The following is a 21,174-nucleotide window of genomic DNA, read 5'->3' on the forward strand; positions in this document are numbered from 1 at the left end:
TAACTTGAAGATGACACATAGACATTTTTTATAATATTTGTCTTCCTTTCCAGGAGCATAATATACTATCAATCTTCACTCATTCAAATCTTTTGTTTTAATTTTCCATAAGTTTGTACTGTCTCTTCACAAAGCTCTTGTGTATTTTTCTCTCAAGCACTTTGTGTGTGTGTTTTGCTTTTGGAAATTGGCCTCTATTTGTAGGGTTGGTTTACTATAATTACAGATAAAATGCTATGGACATCACGTGTGTGTGTGCATGTGTGTGTGTGTGTGTGTGTGTTTATGCTTGCACCCATACAGTTTCTTACATTCCATACAATATCCAGCTGTTTCGAGAGCGAAATGCTTGGCTTGCCCAGGTGCATATATAATCATGTTACTGGGAAATAATGGCATTTTTCATTTCTTTATTTGCAATACTTAAATAACCCACATTAAACTAAACTGGTTTAATGGGTCTTGAAACTAGTTACAGCATGGAGTTATCCTACTAAAAATATTATTCTGGCTCCTAGTTAGTACTAAAAATAAACTAAAATCCTCAGAGAAGTCTTTTTTAAGATTACCAAAGGGAGGCTCTCTCCTCCTCCCCACTGGACAGACAGTCTCCTCTTCTGGTGCTTTGCCAGCCACATCCCTGAGACACAACAGGGAAGCTCAGAGTAAACGGATTTGGCCATATCAGGCACCCGGTCATCAGGGCTGCTTTTAACTCTGGCAAAGTGAATACTGTTGCCATCAATGACCCCTTCATTGACTTCAAGTACGTGGTCTGCATGTTCCAGTATTATTCCACCCAGGGCAAATTCAACGGCGCAGTCAAGGCTGAAAACAAAACACTGGTCATCCATGGAAAACCCGTTTTCACCTTCCAGGAGTGAGATCCTGCCAACATCAAATGGGGTAATGCTGGTGCTGAGTATGTTGTCAAGTCCACTGGGGTCTTCACTATCATGTAGAAGGTTGGGCCTCACTTGCAGATGGGCCTCCTTGAAGGTTATCATCCCTGCCCCTTCTACTGGTGCCCCCCACATTTGTGAGGGGTGTGAGCCATGAGAAGTATGGCAACGCCCTCAAGATTGTCAGCAATGTCTCCTGTACCACCAACTGCTTGGCCCCTCTGGCCAAAGTCAACCATGACAACTGTGGCATCATGGGGGTCTCATGGCCACGGTCCATGCCATCACTGCCACCAGAAAACTGTGGACGACCACTCTGGGAAACTGTGGCATGATGGCTGTGGGCTCGCCCAGAACATCGTACTTGTTTCTACTGGCACCAAGGCTGTTTCTCCTGGCACTCAGGCTCAACCCTGAGCTGAAAGGGAAGCTCACTGTCATGGCCTTCTGTGTCCCCACCCCTCCCACGTGTCACTGGTGCATCTGACCTGCTGCCTGGAGAAAGCCGCCATATACAATGATATCAAGAAGGTGGTGAAGTGGGCACCAGAGGATACCTTCAAGGGCATCCTGAGCTACACTGAGGACCAGGTTGCCTTCTGCAACTTCAACAGTAACACTCATTCTTCCACTGTTGACACTTGGGCTGGTATTGCTCTCAATGACCACTTTGTCAAGCTCATTTCCCGCAATGACCACTTTGTCAAGCTCATTTCCTGGTACGACAATGAATTTGGCTATAGCAACCAGGTGGTGGACCATATGGTCCACATGGCCTCCAAGGAGTAAGAGCCCCCTGGACCATCAGCCTCAGTGAGAGCAAGAGGAAGAGAGAAGTCCTCAGCTGCTGGAGATTCCTTGCCCCAACTTATCCCCCAACACACTGAGAATCTCCTGGCCTCTACACAGTTTCCAACCCAGACCCCCCTGAAGAAAGGGAGGGCCTTGGGGAGCCCTCAATGAAGTGTACTGTACCATGTAATCATCCATAAAGTGTACTGTTCCAAGCCCCCCCCAAAAGAATACCAAAGAGAGAATACAAATGTAACAATAATAAAACTTAAAAAGATTGTTTTTCTCTGTTCACTTCCTATCTAATATCATCTTACACAAGGAGCTGCTCTTTTCTTCATCTCCAAACTCCTCTCTCTACCCCAAGTTCTTCAAATCCAGCCCACAGAGAGCTGCATCCTTCCCTTCCTCACCAACCACCTAAACTTTCCTGGGTTTTCTAATAACTCTTGTCATTATGTTTCTATTAATATCCCCTTGCTGGCTTTCCCAGTCGTCTACCTCACCATGACCCTACTCAACACAAAAATCTCCCCAGCAGCAAATATTCAATTGAAATGAACTTAGAATGAGGTGAGGTTGGGGAAAAAGGGATTCAGGACATCTGCACCTACAATTAAGTATATTTATTGAACGAATGACTGAATAATGCTCATTAGCTAAGAAAATCTAAATATTTTCAAATCCTGTGGTTCTCTAAATGCCTAAAAACATTATTTTTATTGCATTTTATAATACATGGAAAATTCTAGAAACCAGTTTCTGTAAAATTGTACACAATTTTTAAACTTAAAAAGTTTGAAAGCGGCTATTCCATGCGTTGCTTGGGGATACTGACTAATGGCCTCCCGGGATCAGGAAAATGCTTTAGCGCCATCTGCTGGCTCCTGGAGATATACCAGGCACTTACTCCAATGGATTGACTGATTATTTTTTTCCCAACTCTTAGCTCCCTACCACTGCATTTCAAAATAACCAGAAAAATAATTGTAACTTCTGGGGACAGCACCACAAGTGCTCAAGTTCATAATAATTTAAATGGCTTTGACTGGGACGTAATGGGAAGAACCAATACTTAACTTCTCAGTCCATTTACCAAGTCATGTGTTTGTTGCCTAAAGTGTCGATTTCCCAGGCCGAATTTACATTGCTCATTTTATACATCTTGTTTCATCTTTCAACAATAGATATATTGTCAAGTATCCCATCAATTGTGACATATGATGCAAATAATGTGCAAACGAAAAAATTTTGAAGTTTCTGAATAGTTTACTTTTGTTATAGTTAGAATATCTCTCAGTCATTCCTGTCACCATACTACTTTCATTCACTTACATTCTGATGTACGTTTCTTGAATAAAAAGAGATACAGACAGAAACAGCTTATACACATTTACATTCGTTCACTTATTTGTTCAGCCAAGAAATATTTATTGTCAACCATGTCCCAGGCACGTTACTTCCCAGCACAGATCCGTTAGTAAGCAGTAGAAAGCCCTGTCTTCAATACCACCCTTGGGCCAGAGTAAGGCCTGAATTCATATCATGAATACATTTAAAAATTTGTTTAAAAATGTGGGAGCCTGTCCCTCAAAGTCTGCCTTTTAGCACTGCTGTAGCATAACTTGAACATCCAGTCTCTGATTTGTGTGTTCAAACATCAGGGAAACAGGTCTCTTGTCCTGTGTCCTCAAATAAAAGCAAACCCTGTTTGAATGCTCTGAAGGTTTATGAGTCGTACTGGCCTTGGACACTGTGTCAGAGCACAAGATTTGTACATAAAAGGGCTTTAGGTGAAAGACAAATTGGTTAACTTGTCACGTTCTTGCTTTCAGACTGCATGAACACAATAGATTTCTGCATGATGTATTGTTATTCCCAAGCAGTTCCAAACACGTACTTTCTCGTTTCCTTTTGTTTCCCAATTTATGGGTTTGGATGTACTCATGAATTAGCAAAGTATTCCCAACAATTGGACATGGTAGCTGAAGATTGTTTCCAATATTAAATAATTCATGTGACTCTTAATTTGAAAATAGATATAGATGTAACATGAATGAAAGGTGATACTGATTCCTTACACTGGCAACTCGATGGACATTGAATGACAAACTTGTGAATAATTTATTTTTTGTGAAAATATTTAATAGGGTAATAACATTTACCAAAAAATAAAAAAGTTCCACTTTAATTTTATTTGAAAGTTTGTCATCAATTATAATCTATTTTGCCTTCCTAAAAGAAAGACAACTGTTGAAAACCAGTGAAAAATAAAACGTATTGACTTTTTAGTTAATTTCCATTTTTATGAAAATATATTCAAGTTTTGTATACTTTGAATATAATTAAATTTTTTTTAATCTTTTTTATCATTTTTGTCAGTGGAATGCCATTGATGAAAATCTGGCTTAAATAACATAACCGGTAATTTTGCTGAAATGAAAGCAGAATTTTTATGGGATAAATATATAGGGAATGTATTAGCTTTATATGTCTTTATTTCTCATCCAAAATCATCAATCAACATTATACCCAGACAGGTGCAATAATTAAGTACTGTCATCTTTTATATTTTGCTGTCTTTCATTCATATAAAAACGTTTTTATTTTATCATAAATGTTTACTTGTCAAAGTTGGAGGTTATCCCTCCAACTTAACGGTAGAGGAAGAGGAGTTAACGGTGTGTTAGGTTGACTCCTAACTATTTAGACTGATAGTAGGTCAGTGTCTATTTGTACACTTGCCCAGCCCCCCTGATCTTAGGGGCAGGCTTCATGCCAGCCTATATGAAGACAGTATTCAGGTGAGAAGACACAAGAAATAAGTAAGCGAACAGATGAGATCGATCAGGTAGTCGTAAGCGCTGTGCAGAAAATAGAAGCTTGGTGTATTTGATGGACAGAAAGAAGCTCTTTCTGTGACTGGAATGGAGTAAATGTCAAGATCAGTCCTGTCGGGGATGATCTCCGTATTGTCAAGAATTTGCAGTCAGGTCTCAGCTTAAATGTTCCCTCCTCAGAGATTTCTTCTCCAACCACTCAAACTAACGATGTCTTTTCTCTGTCACCCCTATCGTATGGCTTTGTAGCAGGATCACTAGAGTCCTTCTCACCTTCCTTGATGCTTTTCTGGTTTATCTTTTTGCTTACAGTTTGTCTGTCTCTTCCTGGTGGTATGTGGGGTCCATAAGAGTAGAAAGGCCAGCTGTCTTATTTACCACTATATGCCTAGCCTGGCTTAAAGGACACATGGAAGGAATCAAAGTATCATTACTACGTATTAAAAGGGGTGGGGTGAAGGAGGGAGACTATCTTTAAAAAAAACAACTCGTGGAGCACCTGGGTGGCATTTAATCCAATTGAGCACTGAAGTCCCCTTTGACAGTTCAGTTTGCAGTGGTCAAAAGCTCTAGGGGTGCCTGGGTGGCTCAGTGGGTTAAGTGTCTAACTTCAGCTCAGGTCATGATCTCATGGTTCGTGGGTTCGAGCCCCGCGTCGGGCTCTGTGCTGACAGCTCAGAGCCTGGATCCTGCTTCGGACTCTGTCTGTCTGTCTGTCTGTCTCTCTCTCTCTCTGCCCTTCCCTGCTCACACACTCTCTCTCAAAAAGAAATAAACATTAAACATTTTTAAGAAAAAAAGAAAAAAACCCAACTCATTTATTCAGAGCACTCTTAGAATTGTGGGGGTGGAAATAAGAGTCCTTGCCCTGAATAGTGATTGAAATGAGGAACAAAATTCATTGCTCTGCCATAATGACATCCCTCATCAGATGAAAGAACATATGGTTAAAATTCCATCTCTGAAAGCCATGTTTATCCTTGCATCAAGAAATACGTATCAGTCATAGCTAAAATTATGGATTTAATGAATGTAAAAGAGCAAAAGCCATGAAAAGAATTTTTAGGTAGAAGCAATGGAGAACAACACACACCGTACAACTGATATTTTAAATTCAAATAACAACTGCAAAAGTAAGTTTGCTCTGTTCCTCAAATGAGTAATCAAACTGGGAGATGGGCATATAGTCACAAAATTCAAGGAAGAGATCATCAGAAAACAATCAGGAATATATCCAGAGAATTCTTCTAAAATGGAGAAAAATATCTAATTCAAAATCACAGTATATTTTAAAGTAAATGCTTTTTAAAAATATATATATGTATATATACATGTTGTGTATATATATCATACATATATATATTTCATATATATATATATATATGAAACTTTGACTTCTTACTTTCCTAGTTTACGTCCAAAGTAAAATTCAACATGGCACCGTATACCGTTGGAACTGACATAAAAAGGCATAAAAGATTTCAACATGGAGCAAGCCAGCCGAGCTAAGCCTAGCTCTTTTAGGCAGGGTCGAGAGGCCAGAAAGGAGGAAGACTTTAGGCACGTCCTCACAGGAGGAACCATGAACTTTTTGCCAGCTTCAAGCCTTCAGCCTGGACTTCACTCCCTCATCACCATGACACCTGGATCTTTCCAATTAAGGAGGCAATTCAATTTGACAAGTTTCAATCCCTCATTTATCTATTAATCCAACCAATCCCAGTTAACCTACTTTTAATTCCTATTTTGCATAGAGGACCTAAATGAAAACTGTACTCGTGACCTTTCACCTTTATATCTCTGCCCCCTCTTTGTCTTCTTCAGAGTGCAATTCAGGTTTCTATCTGACTCTGTCTTCCAAATTGCAATTTTCATTGCCCAAATAAATGCCAAGTTGCTTAAATTCTCAGTGAATTCTTTCTTGGTAGATGAAGAGTTGAACCAAATACCTGTAGCACTTTTTCTTTTTAACATTTTCATTTTGATAAAGCTTTAAAAAAATACTCAGAATTTTTTTTAAAGTGGAAAAGCAAATATGCTTTGTGGATAAACTGGTACTGGTTTTCATTTTTTTACTACTTTAACTTCTCCCTAAGTTGATTGCTCTTGTTAAGCAAAATTCTCTTGACACATTAGAACAAAAAAATTCCTTTGAGAGGTCTGCTTGGTTGGGTGAAATAGATATCACCAGAAGTTAAAAAGATCATGTTATTTTCCTAAGGCAATTAACACCACATAGTTATTATTGTAAAAGATTATTAACTACCTACAGATATTTTGGAGGTTGTTTTGAATGCTGTCAAAGCAAAACAGCAAAAGACTGTGCTAATGGGGCACCTGGGTGGCTCAGCTGGTTAAGAGTCGGACTTTGGCTGAGATCATGACCTCACAGGTTAGTGAGTTTGAGCCCTGCATCTGGCTTGCTGCTGTCAGCAAAGCCAGTTTGGGATCCTCTGTCTCTGTCTCTCTTTCTCTCTCTCCTTTCCTAGCTTGCGCGCCTCTTTCTCAAAACAAAACAAAAACAAACAAACAAAACAAAAACAAAAAACCATTAAAAAAAAAAAGACTGTTAATAAAAGGCAGAGAATACTTGTTAAGTTTATAAGCAGGGAACCCCCAAATTTGTAACTGTGTTTCCAACAATCTTCAGGGAAAAGGGTGACTGAAAGAGTGACATCCTGGTGCGGAAGAAAGTTCCACCTCTTGAGAGTAATGAATGCATCCAGAAAAAGATGTAGGATATCCAATTACTCCAGCGACCTGGGGATAGCTTCTTGGAGAGACCACTCCGCTCCCTTCTGTAGTACCTACCACCTGCTTCGGAAACAGATGGTGGTATAGTCATGTTATTCAGCACCATTAACCTATATATTAAGAATATTATTCAGCAACATTAACCTATAATGATGCCAAGACCAGTGGTTGCCTGCGGCCAGGAGTAGGAGTGGGCATCACAGCAAAGGGGCAAGAGGAAACTTTTGGAGGCAATGGAAACTTCCTATGTCTTGAATGGGGAGAGAGTTACATCTGCATTTGTTAAAACTCATAGAACTGTTGAACTGAGTTGGGCAATTTGGTTTGTATATTGTATCTCAACAGGGTTAACTTTAAAATAAAATTTAAAAAATTAAGTATGCGTTTTCCAGGAATGCAAAGTGGTCGGTGACAAGATGGTCCCCAAGATCCAAGGCGGTGGCAACCACCATTCATAGAGCGGCTCGCTTCGTTCGATCAGCAGCTCACCTCATGAAATTCTCAGCCTTTCCCCACTTCATAGAGAAGGTAACAAACTCAGATGAAATAATTCGGTGGAGCTCAGGGGCGCTAGCGCCGGGATTTGAGCTCACTCAACGTGACTTCATAGCTCACATTTTTAACCGCTGGCTAATCTGCTGGTACACAGTGAAAGCTGGATAAACGTATGTTGAATGAATGGTTCCAGCTACAGATCCCTAACGCTCACAAAAGGCTAGCCCTGAGACTGAAACCCTAAGGCACAAAGCCGGGCGCAGACCCCCAGCCCCAGCACAGGAGCCGGACCCAACCCAGACCCAGAGCCTGAAATCTGGCACGGCGAGGGGGCGGGGCTTCGACGCAGGGAGGCGGAGCCATCGTATCGTACTTCTGGCAAGCTTGTACCTCTTCTCTTGCCGTAGTGCCTGAAACCGGAAGCTCCTGTGAAGCATGCTTTGAATTTCCGGGCGAGAGCCGGCCGCTTTGGTAGCATGTGGGAACTGCCGTGAAGGCTGGTCACTCCGGACTTGCGTCCCGAATTCGAGCTCTCGGTGAGCAGGAGCTGCAGGGGAGTAGACGGTATACCAAGGGAGGGTGAGATGTCCCCGGGTTTTCGAGTCTCTCGTGGTCGGGGCTGAAGAAAGCCACGGCGCGGCCCCAGGAACCTGCGTTAACGCTGTTGCTGTGGCGTCTGTACCCTGGGGTCCGTGAGTCCCGGGGCAGCCGGCTGTGTGTCCGTGACGGCGCTGAGTGCGAAGAAAGTTACTTGTATGCGAGGCATTAGAGGCTCGTGGTTCAGCCACCTGTGGTTTTCTAGAGACTTCTCACAGTGTCTTTGTTTTTTAGCCTGTGTTTTTAGAAATCCGCCTGCGTGGGAGATGACGTCCTTAGCCCAGCAACTCCAACGCCTCGCCCTCCCTCAAAGTGACCGCAGTCTGTTATCGAGAGATGAAGTTGCTTCTTTGTTGTTTGACCCCAAGGAAGCGGCCACCATCGACAGGGACACCGCTTTTGCCATTGGTGAGCTAACCGTTAATTAAGAAAATGTCTTCGAAGCACCTGTTTTGGGGATGTTGCTGTATTGTTTTCTCTTCTGACCCTCCCTCTTCCGTTAAGAGTTTCCAATTTGTTGACTTATGTTGTTCAGAGAAAGAGGATAACAAATAACTATGTGCTTGATGCTTGAAACGTGGCAGTATCTGAATTTCACAGATGAAGAGACAAAGGTTGGGAGGTTAACTAATGTGTGGAGTGGACAGTCAAAAAGAGGCTGGAGGCGTGGCTGGGGTAGAGGAGGCGTCTTCCCAATTCCTATGGGAACTGGCCCTTATTGCAAGGGATTTTTTTTTTTTTTTTTTTTAAAGAATGGTACCTGCCAGGCAGAATTTTCTGTTCTGGTTGGGGAGATGATTTGTTTTTTATGTTGAAAACTAGAAATCTATGTTTGGGACTGTATTACAGGTTATACAAGATTTTTAGGGATAAATAAAACTGTAAAAGAGGGGTGAGAGGAGTTTGCTTGCAAAGAATTGTTAAAAATAAACTGTCCTTTTCCTAGGATGCACTGGCCTGGAAGAGCTGCTCGGGATCGATCCTTCCTTTGAGCAGTTTGAAGCACCGTTGTTCAGCCAGCTGGCAAAAACATTGGAGCGCAGCGTTCAGACCAAAGCTGTGAACAAAGAGCTGGATGAAAACATTTCATTATTCCTTATTCACTTGTCCCCTTACTTCCTGCTGAAGCCAGCACAGAAGTGTCTGGAGTGGTTGATTCACAGGTAGCAAATTAATTTACAGAAATAACTATGGGCTAACAACTGTGATCTTTTTTTAAAAATTAGGTAATGAGAATACAAGCCAATTTAAAGCTGAGAAATTAGGTCTATGAAGAGGTTAACACGATGTCTGTAAGATGACATAAGCTTGCCATTCTGTTAAACTCCTTTTTGTTGACAGAAATACAACTGCTGGAGATCTTGAGTTAATAGACCAACTATATTAGTTCCAACGAGCTCACATCACTTTGCCACTACGAACTGTTACCGCATATTTGGACCAAAGGATATTATTAAACTTCTTTCTTGCCAAAATAACAAAACCAGTGCTTTGGGAAGAAGCAAACAGTATCCTCTAAAATACCGTAACTTAAGAAAAACAACAATAGCTAATGTACATTGAGCATTTACATACCAGGTTCTGTGGTAAGCACTTTGTACGCACCGTCTCAATGCTCACAGCATTCCTACGGGAAGGTACGTGTGTTATCCCCATTGTACACTTTACAAAATTGAGGCATAGAGGGGTTAACTTACCTAGTCACACAACTAGTGATCTGAGATACAAGACTGTTTCCAAGGTTTGACTCTTTGGAAATTGTCTTAGTAAGGATATTCAAGTTTATTTCCTCACTGAATTGGCATCACATCACAGCTTACACACTTTTGTTTATTCTGCCATGTGTTGTATGTTTTAAAAGTAGAAAGAGCTTTATTTCATTAATTGGAGACATGGGGACAAAGTGATTTCCCTTCTGGACGCAAGTGAGTCATTAAGAAAACGTTAAGTTTAACTTGGGTCTTCTGATGATCAGAACACTAGAGTCATCAGACAGAAAACAGCAATTCTGTAATATTTCCCTTTTTCTTCTAGCATTTAATTCCTTCCCCCCAGCATTAGCTGGGATCATTAGCATAAGGAGTACTTTTTTTAATTTATTCATGTAACTTATTTATTAAGTAAACATTAGATTCAACACAAGGTTAAATAGGCTGCCCTTGGTTATTGTTTTGAAGTAAAGGTGTTTGCAAAGTTTGGGGCTGTTGTGCTGCCTGAAGTAGTTGAGGAAAGCTTCACGAAGAAAGTAGCATCTTGGCGAATAAGTTTAACGTGTAATAGAAATAAGAGGAATCACTTCGCTGGGAGAATCAGGAAAAGCATCCTGAACACGGAAGCATTTGAGCTAGGTCTTCAAGGCTAGAAAGGATTTAATGTAACTGATGTGGCTAATGAGCCTGTCTTACTATGGTAGAGGGACCCATACAGAGTTGTGTGAAGTTTAGGGACAAATTATATATAATTGTAATCTGACAATTTATTCTAATTCAGAGAAAGTAATGTGATTTTAGTCTTCTGGTTTTAGAATTCTGATAAGCTGAGGAAGCTGAACTTCAGAGCATGGAGAGGAGCCGAGCATTGCTGCCTAGTTGACCAGTTGGTTTTCTGTTGATTTGACCACAGTGGTCCCACAGTTATGTTAATTTAATAATAGTGTTTTGTTTTTTTTTTAAGTTGAGAGAAAGTGAATGGGATGTAAATTTTTATACTGAGTAGTAAAAACTATTACAGCATAAGAGTTGACGGACCTCTGTTGAGAAGTACTTTAATGCAAAGTAGAGGCTTATCACTTGGTGCTCTTTATCTTGGGTATCGTCATGTACTTGTTTTTACTGATACTTCTGAGTAGTTCTAGCTCGTTGATAGAGAATCTGGACATGGAAGGAAATACGTGCTTGCAGGTTTTGTGTCATTTCAAATTGCTTGCTTTTCTCCCCCCAGGTTCCATATCCATCTTTATAATCAAGATAGCCTCATTGCTTGTGTTCTACCATACCACGAGACCAGAATATTTGTACGGGTTATACAGCTTCTGAAAATTAATAATCCAAAGCACAAATGGTTTTGGTTGTCACCAGTTAAGGTACGATTGTTGAATGACATGTGTCTATAATCATTACAGATCTTGATTAAGGGATACAATTTGGAAAAAATGAAGTCCTTAGTGCTCCTACAGGTAGTCCAAGTATTACCTCCATCACTTTTATTTCGTAACTTCTAGTTGAAATTAGCATTTACTTGGCACCTGACATTAGGCTAGGCAATTCTCATTATATTATCTTGGTTTGTCACAAAACTATTTTTACAGATGAGCACAGGCTAAGAGAATTACTTGCCCGAGTTCAAATAACTATAAAGTGACAGTTAGGATTTGAATTTAGATCTGATTTTAAAGTTTATTATCTTTCCACTACACTACTGTCTGACATTTTAGATCTTGGAACTGAATTGCTTTAAAAAAAAAATTGGAGGTGAAGAAAAGAAAAATACTTCAAAAAATTAAAAGGATAAGGATGATGGACTTAAGGAAATTATTAAAATTGATTAAAAAAAGATGCTATCATTTAGTCTATAGATGATTAAAAGGATGGTTGCCTTACAGGAAGGGTCTGGTAAGGATCAGTTAGCATGGTTTTGTGATAAAATGACTGATTTGGCCGTTTTCACTTTGTTTGCAACATACAGTAGAAGAAAGTACATTTATGTTGACGAGAATTTTACTGAATATTAAGTATGGCAATTCAGGCTAGGAGGAACACAGATGGGGCAAAAGTAGACTAACAGACTGTGGGACCTTGAAAAGAGTTAATTTGATGTGTGATGATAGTGAGTCCAGTGATCAGAATTAGTAAAAAGAAAGGAATGGGAACTTTTAATTGGAAGTACAGTTTAAGAGTTTGGATGTAAAGCACTTGAACCAGCGAGTGTTCAAGAAGAGAAAGACAACCCATAATAAAGCTTACCAAACTACTCCCTCTGCTAATATAACACCAAGGTCATTTTTTTTCCCCTACTCTACACACAGACGCTGATGCTCTCTAGACACATTTGTTTCAGGTATGCAACTCCACTCACCTATTAAAGTTCACTTCAGATTCTCCTTTCTTTCAGTTATTCAGTGTTTATTGAGCACCCCGTACATGCCATGTGTGGTGTAAGCGGTGGGAATAGCAGTATAAGGTTTCTGGGTTCCTAGTCTATTTCTATTACTAGTGTTCTTGTAAAGCCAAGACAACCACAGCACATTGGCTCAAAAACCCAATCTAGGGGCGCCTGGGTGGCTCAGTCGGTTGAGCGTCCGACTTCAGCTCAGGTCATGATCTCACGGTTTGTGATTTCGAGCCCCGCGTCAGGCTCTGGGCTGATGGCTCAGAGCCTGGAGCCTGCTTCCGATTCTGTGTCTCCCTCTCTCTCTGCCCCTCCCCCATTCATGCTCTGTCTTCTCTCTGTCTCAAAAATAAATAAACATTAAAAAAACAAACAAACAAAAAAAAAACCCAATCTAACTAGTAGAGTTCCTAAGAATCTAGAGAATCCAGATTTAGATAAATACATATGAAAATGCAACACATGGTAAGTAGGCAGTATTCACTGAGTACATCTACCCCCATTGCTGACCTCTTTTGGATTTCTAAAGTTTGCACAATTTTATATGTTCATTTCCTCTCTACCACCAGCTATATGGAGAGACTGTATTTTGTATTAACTGCACCAGTACAAAGTTGTACTGTGGTAGGTACTTTAAAAAATGATCAGTTGATCAATATCCCTAATGATGATTGGTTCTTTCTGTCTATAACAGCAACATGGAGTGCCCTTAGCTAGGGGAACTTTGATTACCCACTGCTACAAAGATCTTGGATTCATGGATTTCATTTGTAGTCTGGTGACAAAATCTGTGAAGGTGAGTAGTATCTGGTTCCCTGACTCTCTGATTCCATTAAAAGATTGCTTGCTTTGAGTGAAGAAAGGCATTCCCTGATAACTGTACTTAGAAGAAGTTCCTTTTGTTAAGCGAACTACTGTTCTGGAACATGAGCAGCTTGAATCAGTCTTTCGTCACAAAAGGTGTTTTCCTACAAAAATAAATTACTCTGTTTCTTGTCAAATTCTATTTACAGTGACTGTTTTAGAGGGGATCAGAAGTCAGGATTGTTCATTCTTGTCATATTTAATTGAACCGTTGCATTTGTGTATTTAATGTTGTATATGGTAAACATAAGAATGTCAGTCTGAAGTAGTTGAGGGGAGCTGTAAACATTCTTATATGTTTATCTAATTGGCCTTGCTTTTGTTTTTTTTTTTTTTTTTTAACCTGTGCTCTGTGTTTTTTTGTTGTAGGTTTTTGTTGAGTATCCTGGGAGTTCAGCTCAGTTGAGAGTGCTCTTAACTTTCTATGCTTCTACCATCGTGTCTGCTCTAGTGACTGCTGAGGGCGTATTGGATAATATAGTCGCCAAGCTATTTCCATATATCCAAAAGGTTGGTCCTGCTCGTGTGTAGAGTAGATTATTTTGTACTTGAAGGAATTTCCTGGCTTTATGAAAATTTCACTTAGACATAACTATTTTTAAGTTGACAGCATAGTTCAGATGGTTGGCAAGATTTAATTTTTAGGTAAAAAAATCTGACTTTTTTGTCTTAAAAACTTGCAAAAGTGGGATCTTATTTAGGGCTCATTAAGAATAAATGTTGGCTATTTGGCCCTGACATTACCTTTCAGATTTGTTTTCTTAGCAGTCATCTTGACTCACTGGAAGCAGAATGGATTAGAAAGTCTCCATCAAGGCATATGCTCTTACTCTTTTTACAGTGACTTCCACTTCTCAGTGTTTCTTCTTCCCAGGTGCCTTGTTGCCTACCTACCACCCTCCCAGATTCCCTGTGGAGGTACCGCTTAGGTATTGCTTTCACTTCCTGCTGGTGTCCCAAAATTACTGTCTTTGTTTTTTTTTTTTTTAATGTTTATTTATTTTAGAGAGAGAGAGAAACAGAGCATAAGTGGGGGAGGGGCAGAAAGAGAGGAGGAGACACAGAATCTGAAGCAGGCTCCAGGCTCTGAGCTGTCAGCACAGAGCCCGATGCGGGGCTCGAACTCACAGACCGTGAGATCATGACCTGAGTCAGTCGGACGCTTAACCGACTGAGCCTCCCAGGCGCCCCTATTGTCTTTGTCTCTGAAGTCTCCTTTACACTGGTGGGTGTTTGCCCATAAAAGAAGAGCCTGTTGGGGCGCCTGGGTGGCGCAGTCGGTTAAGCATCCGACTTCAGCCAGGTCACGATCTCGCGGTCCGGGAGTTTGAGCCCCGCGTCAGGCTCTGGGCTGATGGCTCAGAGCCTGGAGCCTGTTTCCGATTCTGTGTCTCTCTCTCTCTGCCCCTCCCCCGTTCATGCTCTGTCTCTCTCTGTCCCAAAAATAAATAAACGTTGAAAAAAAAAAAAGAAGAGCCTGTTGGCCCTTGTTAGCATATGTAGTGGATTTTCAAGTTGGGAGACCTGCTGAGATCCCTCCTCTCATCCAAGAGACTTAACCTCATCTCTGTGTGCTCAGGAAAAGAGGCTAAATTCTGAAGAGTTGTTGACTCTTCAGCGTACGTTAGGTAGTATTAATCTCTCATTTATGGCATTTTTAATTTGTCAAGGTAAAGTAACATTTTAAGTAAAGTTAAAAGATATAGCTTATCATTTTTCCTTGTATCTTAAAAAATATTTAGGGGTTGAGATCATCTTTACCAGATTACAGAGCTGCAACGTACATGATAATATGTCAGATTTCTGTGAAAGTGACAATGGAGGACACCTTCGTCAATTCGTTGGCTTCACAGATCATCAAAACGTTGACCAAAATTCCTTCTTTGATCAAGGATGGATTAGGTTGCTTAATAGTGCTCATGCAGAGACAGAAGCCAGAGAGCCTTGGGAAAAAGTACGTACGATTGAATTGGGAAATGACGATAAATACAGGAGAATGAAAGTATTTTGAATAATTCTTTTCAAAGATAAATTGTATACTTTTTTTCAAATTGCTATATATTATCTGACTTTTGAAGTTAGCATTTTATGTACTTGTTTCTTCAAAGGCCATTTCCTCATTTGTGTAACGTTCCTGATCTTATTACAATACTTCATGGGATTTCTGAAGTCTATGATGTCAGTCCTCTTCTGCGTTACATGCTTCCCCATCTGGTTGTCTCCATCGTTAATCATATTACAGGTTCGTGGTTGTATATTATGTGTCCAGAAGCGTAACGTCTAAGATTTGATTCTCTTAAAATTGTTAATATCTGTAAGATATTTCAAGTTTCTGCTAATTGTTTTTGTGTAATTTTTTTTTTTTTAATGTGAAAAACATTTGAGGTGGGAATACATTGTTTGAAGGAGATATTTGTTAATTGATATGCTCAGAATTCTGGTGTGTCTTTTTAATGTGTGTTCTATTTCAATGTTTATTTATTTTGAGAGAGAGAGTTTGTGCACAAGTAGGGGAGGGACAGAGAGGGAGAGAGAGAGAATCCCAAGCAGGCTCCACACTGTCAGCGCAGAGCCTGACACAGAGCTCCATCCCATAAACTGTGAGCTGTGACCTAAGCCTATACCAAGAGTCAGATGCCTAATCGGCTGAGCCACCCAGGAACCTCTAATGTGTGTTTTTAAACAATCTCTTCGTTAAAAAGGCTATGGAATTATTTTAAAATGATTAACATATGTTACCCAGTAAAACTTTCCCTTCTCATTTAGATATTTAATGAACTTCAGTGACTCATGTACGACAAATACTCAGTTGCCAAAAAAGTTTTTCTCCTTGGAGTCAATGAACATAAAAGTCCTTTGAGTCACTGAACATGAGAGACCAAGAAAATCGTATACATAAAAAACCCAAATTTTGGGGTGCCTGGGTAGCTCAGTCTGACTTAGGCTCAGGTATGATCTCATGGTCCATGAGTTCAAGCCCCATGTCGGGTTCTATGCTGGCAGCTTGGAGCCTGGGGCCTGCTTAGGATTCTGTGTCTCCCTTTCACTCTCTCTGCCCCTCCCCCACTCACGCTCTGTCTCGATCTCTCAAAAATGAATAAATGTTAAAAAACAACCACATTTTTAAGAAGCCATAAAAACGGTTATTAAAAATGATTATTTCCATTATATGCTTTTTATCTTTCAATAAATAGAGAAGTACAAGAAGAAATGTTTGGTCCTGTTGCCACTTAGACTAAGAAAAACATACTAGGGAAGACATCTGTAAAGTGTGTCAGTTTATTGGAAAATGAGCTTTGCCTAACCAGATCTTGGTTTAGATATGTGTCAGAGATATGAGTAGCATGTATAAAAGTATATTTTTCCTATTCTGGTGGTGATGTGGTCCCAATCTTTGAAGGCAGGGCTACCAGCTGATTGATAATATATGTGCAGTAAATGTGGAGTAGAAGATGATGGCTCAGTTCAGTAGGGCGCATCAAGATGCAAGCTGAGCCTGCTTTCAGAGCTAGTTTCCTGGGCTCTAAGCTTGGGTCCCAGCTTCAACCACTTGTAATATGACCTGGCACAACTATGTTTTGGACCTCTGTTTTATAAATAAGTCCTGGAAAACTTGTTTTTAAAAATGTAGAGAATTTCAGGTAAAGCATAAGTGAGGGTAATGTATACAAAAATGTAAAAAATATACATAGCTGAATAGGTGAGATACACTTTTATAAACGGGTAAAAAGCTGGATACCAATATATATGGTTTAAAATGATTCCTGTAGAAGACTTTTCTGCTGTAAGTAAATTTAATAATGTAGGTGCAAAAGAATTTTTCCCCATCAATTTTGATTTATGTTGTATGCTAAGGTGAAGAAACTGAAGGGACAGATGGTCAAATCTACAGGAGACATTTAGAAGCTATACTTACAAATATATCACTGAAGAACAACTTAGACCATTTGCTGGCTAGGTAAGCTGTTATTTCTGACATGCTTTTGATTTGTATCTTTGGGGCTTAGTATACTTTTTAGAGTTGGGTAACAGTCTTCCAGTTTCTCTTTATGACGCATTTCTTGATTTGTCCATATCATTTCATTAATTACTTAGTGCAATAATGATGGCAGTAGAAGGAAAAAGTAATTTGTGTTTAATGCTTAAATGGGATAATGGAAAGTTAATAGTTAAGCTAAATTTGGGTTATAGCTACATGGAACTAGTGGTTGATTTGAGATTCCTATTAATAACTGCGTCAAAATGCCTGAAACAATGCATTGCAGTTAGTATTTAGTAAATATCAATTAGAAACTTAATATTGAGGGTGTGAAGTGAAAATTCTTTCTTTTCTGTAAAGATAGGTCAGTCTCCCATTTTCTTTTTTCACTTAAAGGGCACCTTGATACAGTGAAAAGAATGTAGGCATTACAGTCAGACATGGGCTTGAATCCTTCCTCTCTCATTTCCAGGAGAGTAGAGTAGTAAGTTCTGAAGGTCAGACTGCCTGGATCTGGTTTTGCTGTTGTGTAACATTGGCCTGTCTGCTGCTGTGTGTCATTCGTGCCCCTCGCTCACGGAATTGGCTTGTGGATTAAATGAGAGTAGACGCGGGAAGTACTGTTGAGAGTGTGGGCCCCGGAGTCCAGCAGGCTTTGAGAACCTGCTCTACTGTTGATGGCACAGGAGGGCTCGCTGAGCATTGGCTGCGATGGCTGTCCTCTGATCACAGGCAGATTACAAGAGTTCTCAGCCCTGGTTTTTGCATATGTAAAATAAGAATGACTGGTACCGGGGCGCCTGGGTGGCGCAGTCGGTTAAGCATCCGACTTCAGCCAGGTCACGATCTCGCGGTCCGTGAGTTCGAGCCCCGCGTCGGGCTCTGGGCTGACAGCTTGGAGCCTGCTTCCGATTCTGTGTCTCCCTCTCTCTCTGCCCCTCCCCCATTCATGCTCTGTCTCTCTCTGTCCCAAAAAAAATAAATAAACGTTGAAAAAAAAAATTAAAAAAATAAAAAAATAAATAAAAAATAAAAGAATGACTGGTACCTTGTGGAAATATGGCAGAAGTATTTCTGAAGCATCTGAAATATAATGGGTGCTCAATAAATAGTAGCTCTCATGTCTGCTGATACTTGTTTTGTTTTGCAGCCTTCTTTTTGAAGAGTATATTTCATATAGTTCACAGGAAGAAATCGGTCCTGATAAAGTATCTTTGCTTAACGAACAGTTTCTTCCACTCATCAGACTTTTGGAAAGCAAGTAAGTTGTGTGTTTCTGCCCTTGTTGAATGTGTGTGTCTTGTTTTATTAAAAGAAGATTCACAGGTCACATCATAACATAGGGAATGAATTGTAAAGAGGCTGGTTTTCCCCCCCACCTTTAGGAAGACCGGTATGGGATTAAGTGTGTTTGACCTATACTTTCATATAGGAAATAGGGGCCATTTTTGTATAGAGAGATGTTACTGTTGGAATACTTCTAAGGTTTTATTTGTATCTTTTTTATACACGTATCATGTGTGTGGTTAGTGACTTCGTTAAGAATAACTAGCTCTTTATTTTCTTCCCAGATATCCCCGAACATTAGATGTTGTATTAGAGGAACGCCTAAAAGAAATTACAGATCTAAAAAAACAGGAGCTTTTTCATCAGTTTATCTCTCTTTCTACAAGTGGAGGAAAGTATCAGGTAAGTTTTTCTTCAGAGGAATTACTACAATTATGGGTATATTTGTGTGGTTATTTAAGGAATTCTGGAGATAAATTGGCTAGTTCACTCCTTTCTTTGCAACTTTCGTGGACAGGTGAGATTTAGTACAGTTTCCCTAGTTCCCTGAAGGGAAGCTGTGAGGCCTCAACTCAGTTATGCATTGAATTGTTGGAAAAAGGCATGGCAACGTAAATCACTGCATGTGATAACTTCTTTCAGGAAAAATATGTTTTGGAAATGTTATTAGCAGTCATCAAAAGGGGGCTTCACTCAGGTTTCCAGTGTGTCCTTATTTTTTTTGCTATGTGTGCACTAGCCGCATGAGGCTGTTCAAGTCACTGGTGAGAATAAGGGAGGCAGATTTTAATTTCATGATCATGTTAGAACTTCAGAAATTTCCTGTCAGTTCACCCTAGATCGACTATTTCTACTAGAAGTTAGACATTTGAGCAGTTTTTACAGTGAGCCTTGAAAATAAATGTTATGAGGAGAAATGTGATTGTTTAGGTTTCTCTCTTTTGTAATTAGACCTTCATCTTTAATTAGTTTCATTTCCAAAATTAGGATAATAGATTTCCTTTTTAGTCTTTTTACATAAGTGAGGTAAGTTGTCATTAATTTGACTGTCATTGTTTTATTATTTAGGTGAGTTGCTTTCTGTGTTCAGTGACCAATTTTTTAATTCATATTTTCATTTAGGTGCTAATACACTGATTTATTTCAGGTGTTTCTCAGTCTGAAGTTAGAACCATATAATGAATACAAAGTTACTTCACAGAATTGCTTCACTAAATAAACCTACACATAGACACAAGTGTACTCTCAAAATCACAACATTTACAATGCTCATTTTTTTCATCTATTGTAACTCATTACATTCTAGAGACAAAGATTTTACTTCTTGGTTTCTGGATTTAGATGGTTGTTATCAAATGTGTTGGGCATTTTAGGGCAGTTTTCTCTGGTTTTTATTCTTGATCAGATGCTCATTTAATGGTGAAATCATTTGGTGATTGTGATGAATTCTGTAGTTTTTAGCAGATTCTGATACGTCTTTGATGCTCAGTCTGAACCATCCACTTGCTCCTGTGAGACTTCTGGCTATTAATCATCTGAAAAATATCATGAAGACATCAGAGGTTTGTTTCAGATAGCTTCATTTGTGATATTTTTATCCTTAAAATGCACAGTGTAATTCTAGAAGAGGAAATTGGAACTTACCAACTACAATTGATATTATGTAATTACAGACACAAGGCAAATATCACAGAGAGTACATTGGACCATACATGCCAGTAGCCACCATTTATTAGAGCAACCATGCTCTAATAACCTCTATATTCGTGTTTCCACATTGCAGATTATTACTTCAGTGTTTTTCAGACTATGATTTCTAGATCATTTACAGAGGTTCACCAATTATCTGAGAATGTTGTAGTTTTGAAATTTGACTTTGGTACTCTTAAGTTCAACATGAGTGTATTTGGGGACATTGGAATTACAGCTTTTGGAACACTGTTCCGTGATTTCAGTACCTCCGGTTATATTTGTTTCAGATTTTGGTGGCTGTGAATAGTAAGTACGAAGGCTAACTTAATTTGTAAATAATGTCTTTATACCAAAATGGTATTTTACCAAGACTTTGCAGTAATTGAAATGGAGCAGTATTTTCTGAGCTTCAGCCATTCACACAATTCTGTCACAATTTTTGCTGTTCGAGCTTATCACTAATACTCTGTTTTTAAAATTTTTCTCTGGCTTTCAAATGGACTAATTTTTTTTTTTACATTGTTGTCAAGTCATGAGTTTGAAGGGTTAACTGGTGTAGACATTTAGTGTAGTTACTATAAAGGAAGAGTGTTCATCTGTGTGATAATCTAAATCTTCTCATGTAGTACTATTGCATATTTGGAACATTTCTGGAAGAGAAAAGTCCTAGAGTTGAGTGTCCTCATGGCACACCATAGTATGAAAATGCTGAACTTGAACTTGTGTCATGATAGCTAGAGCCAGATTCATATCACAAATAGAATTTAATTTCAGAGTGCAATCATAATTACCATAGTAAATTCATTTCAATTTGAGTTTTTTGGTTTTGCAGGGCTTTGTGATAGTGGGCTTAAAATTTTTTGGT

General features: G+C 39.4%; 1 protein-coding gene across 1 annotated transcript in view; it reads left to right on the plus strand.

Moving 5' to 3' along the window:
* The first annotated feature begins 8,206 nt into the window (after positions 1–8,206).
* Positions 8,207–21,174, plus strand: part of HEATR1 (HEAT repeat containing 1) — a 50,893-nt gene continuing 37,925 nt past the window's right edge. Inside the window, exons 1-12 of the mRNA XM_045437240.1 lie at positions 8,207–8,319; positions 8,615–8,788; positions 9,327–9,543; positions 11,321–11,462; positions 13,182–13,283; positions 13,721–13,861; positions 15,094–15,305; positions 15,460–15,593; positions 17,207–17,309; positions 18,481–18,591; positions 18,902–19,019; positions 20,072–20,179. Coding sequence (XP_045293196.1) covers positions 8,647–8,788; positions 9,327–9,543; positions 11,321–11,462; positions 13,182–13,283; positions 13,721–13,861; positions 15,094–15,305; positions 15,460–15,593; positions 17,207–17,309; positions 18,481–18,591; positions 18,902–19,019; positions 20,072–20,179 — 1,530 coding nt within the window. The 5' untranslated portion in view covers positions 8,207–8,319; positions 8,615–8,646. The remainder of the gene's footprint in view (positions 8,320–8,614; positions 8,789–9,326; positions 9,544–11,320; positions 11,463–13,181; positions 13,284–13,720; positions 13,862–15,093; positions 15,306–15,459; positions 15,594–17,206; positions 17,310–18,480; positions 18,592–18,901; positions 19,020–20,071; positions 20,180–21,174) is intronic.

Source organism: Leopardus geoffroyi, chromosome D2 (assembly GCF_018350155.1).
Source record: "Leopardus geoffroyi isolate Oge1 chromosome D2, O.geoffroyi_Oge1_pat1.0, whole genome shotgun sequence".
Lineage (NCBI taxonomy): Eukaryota > Metazoa > Chordata > Mammalia > Carnivora > Felidae > Leopardus > Leopardus geoffroyi.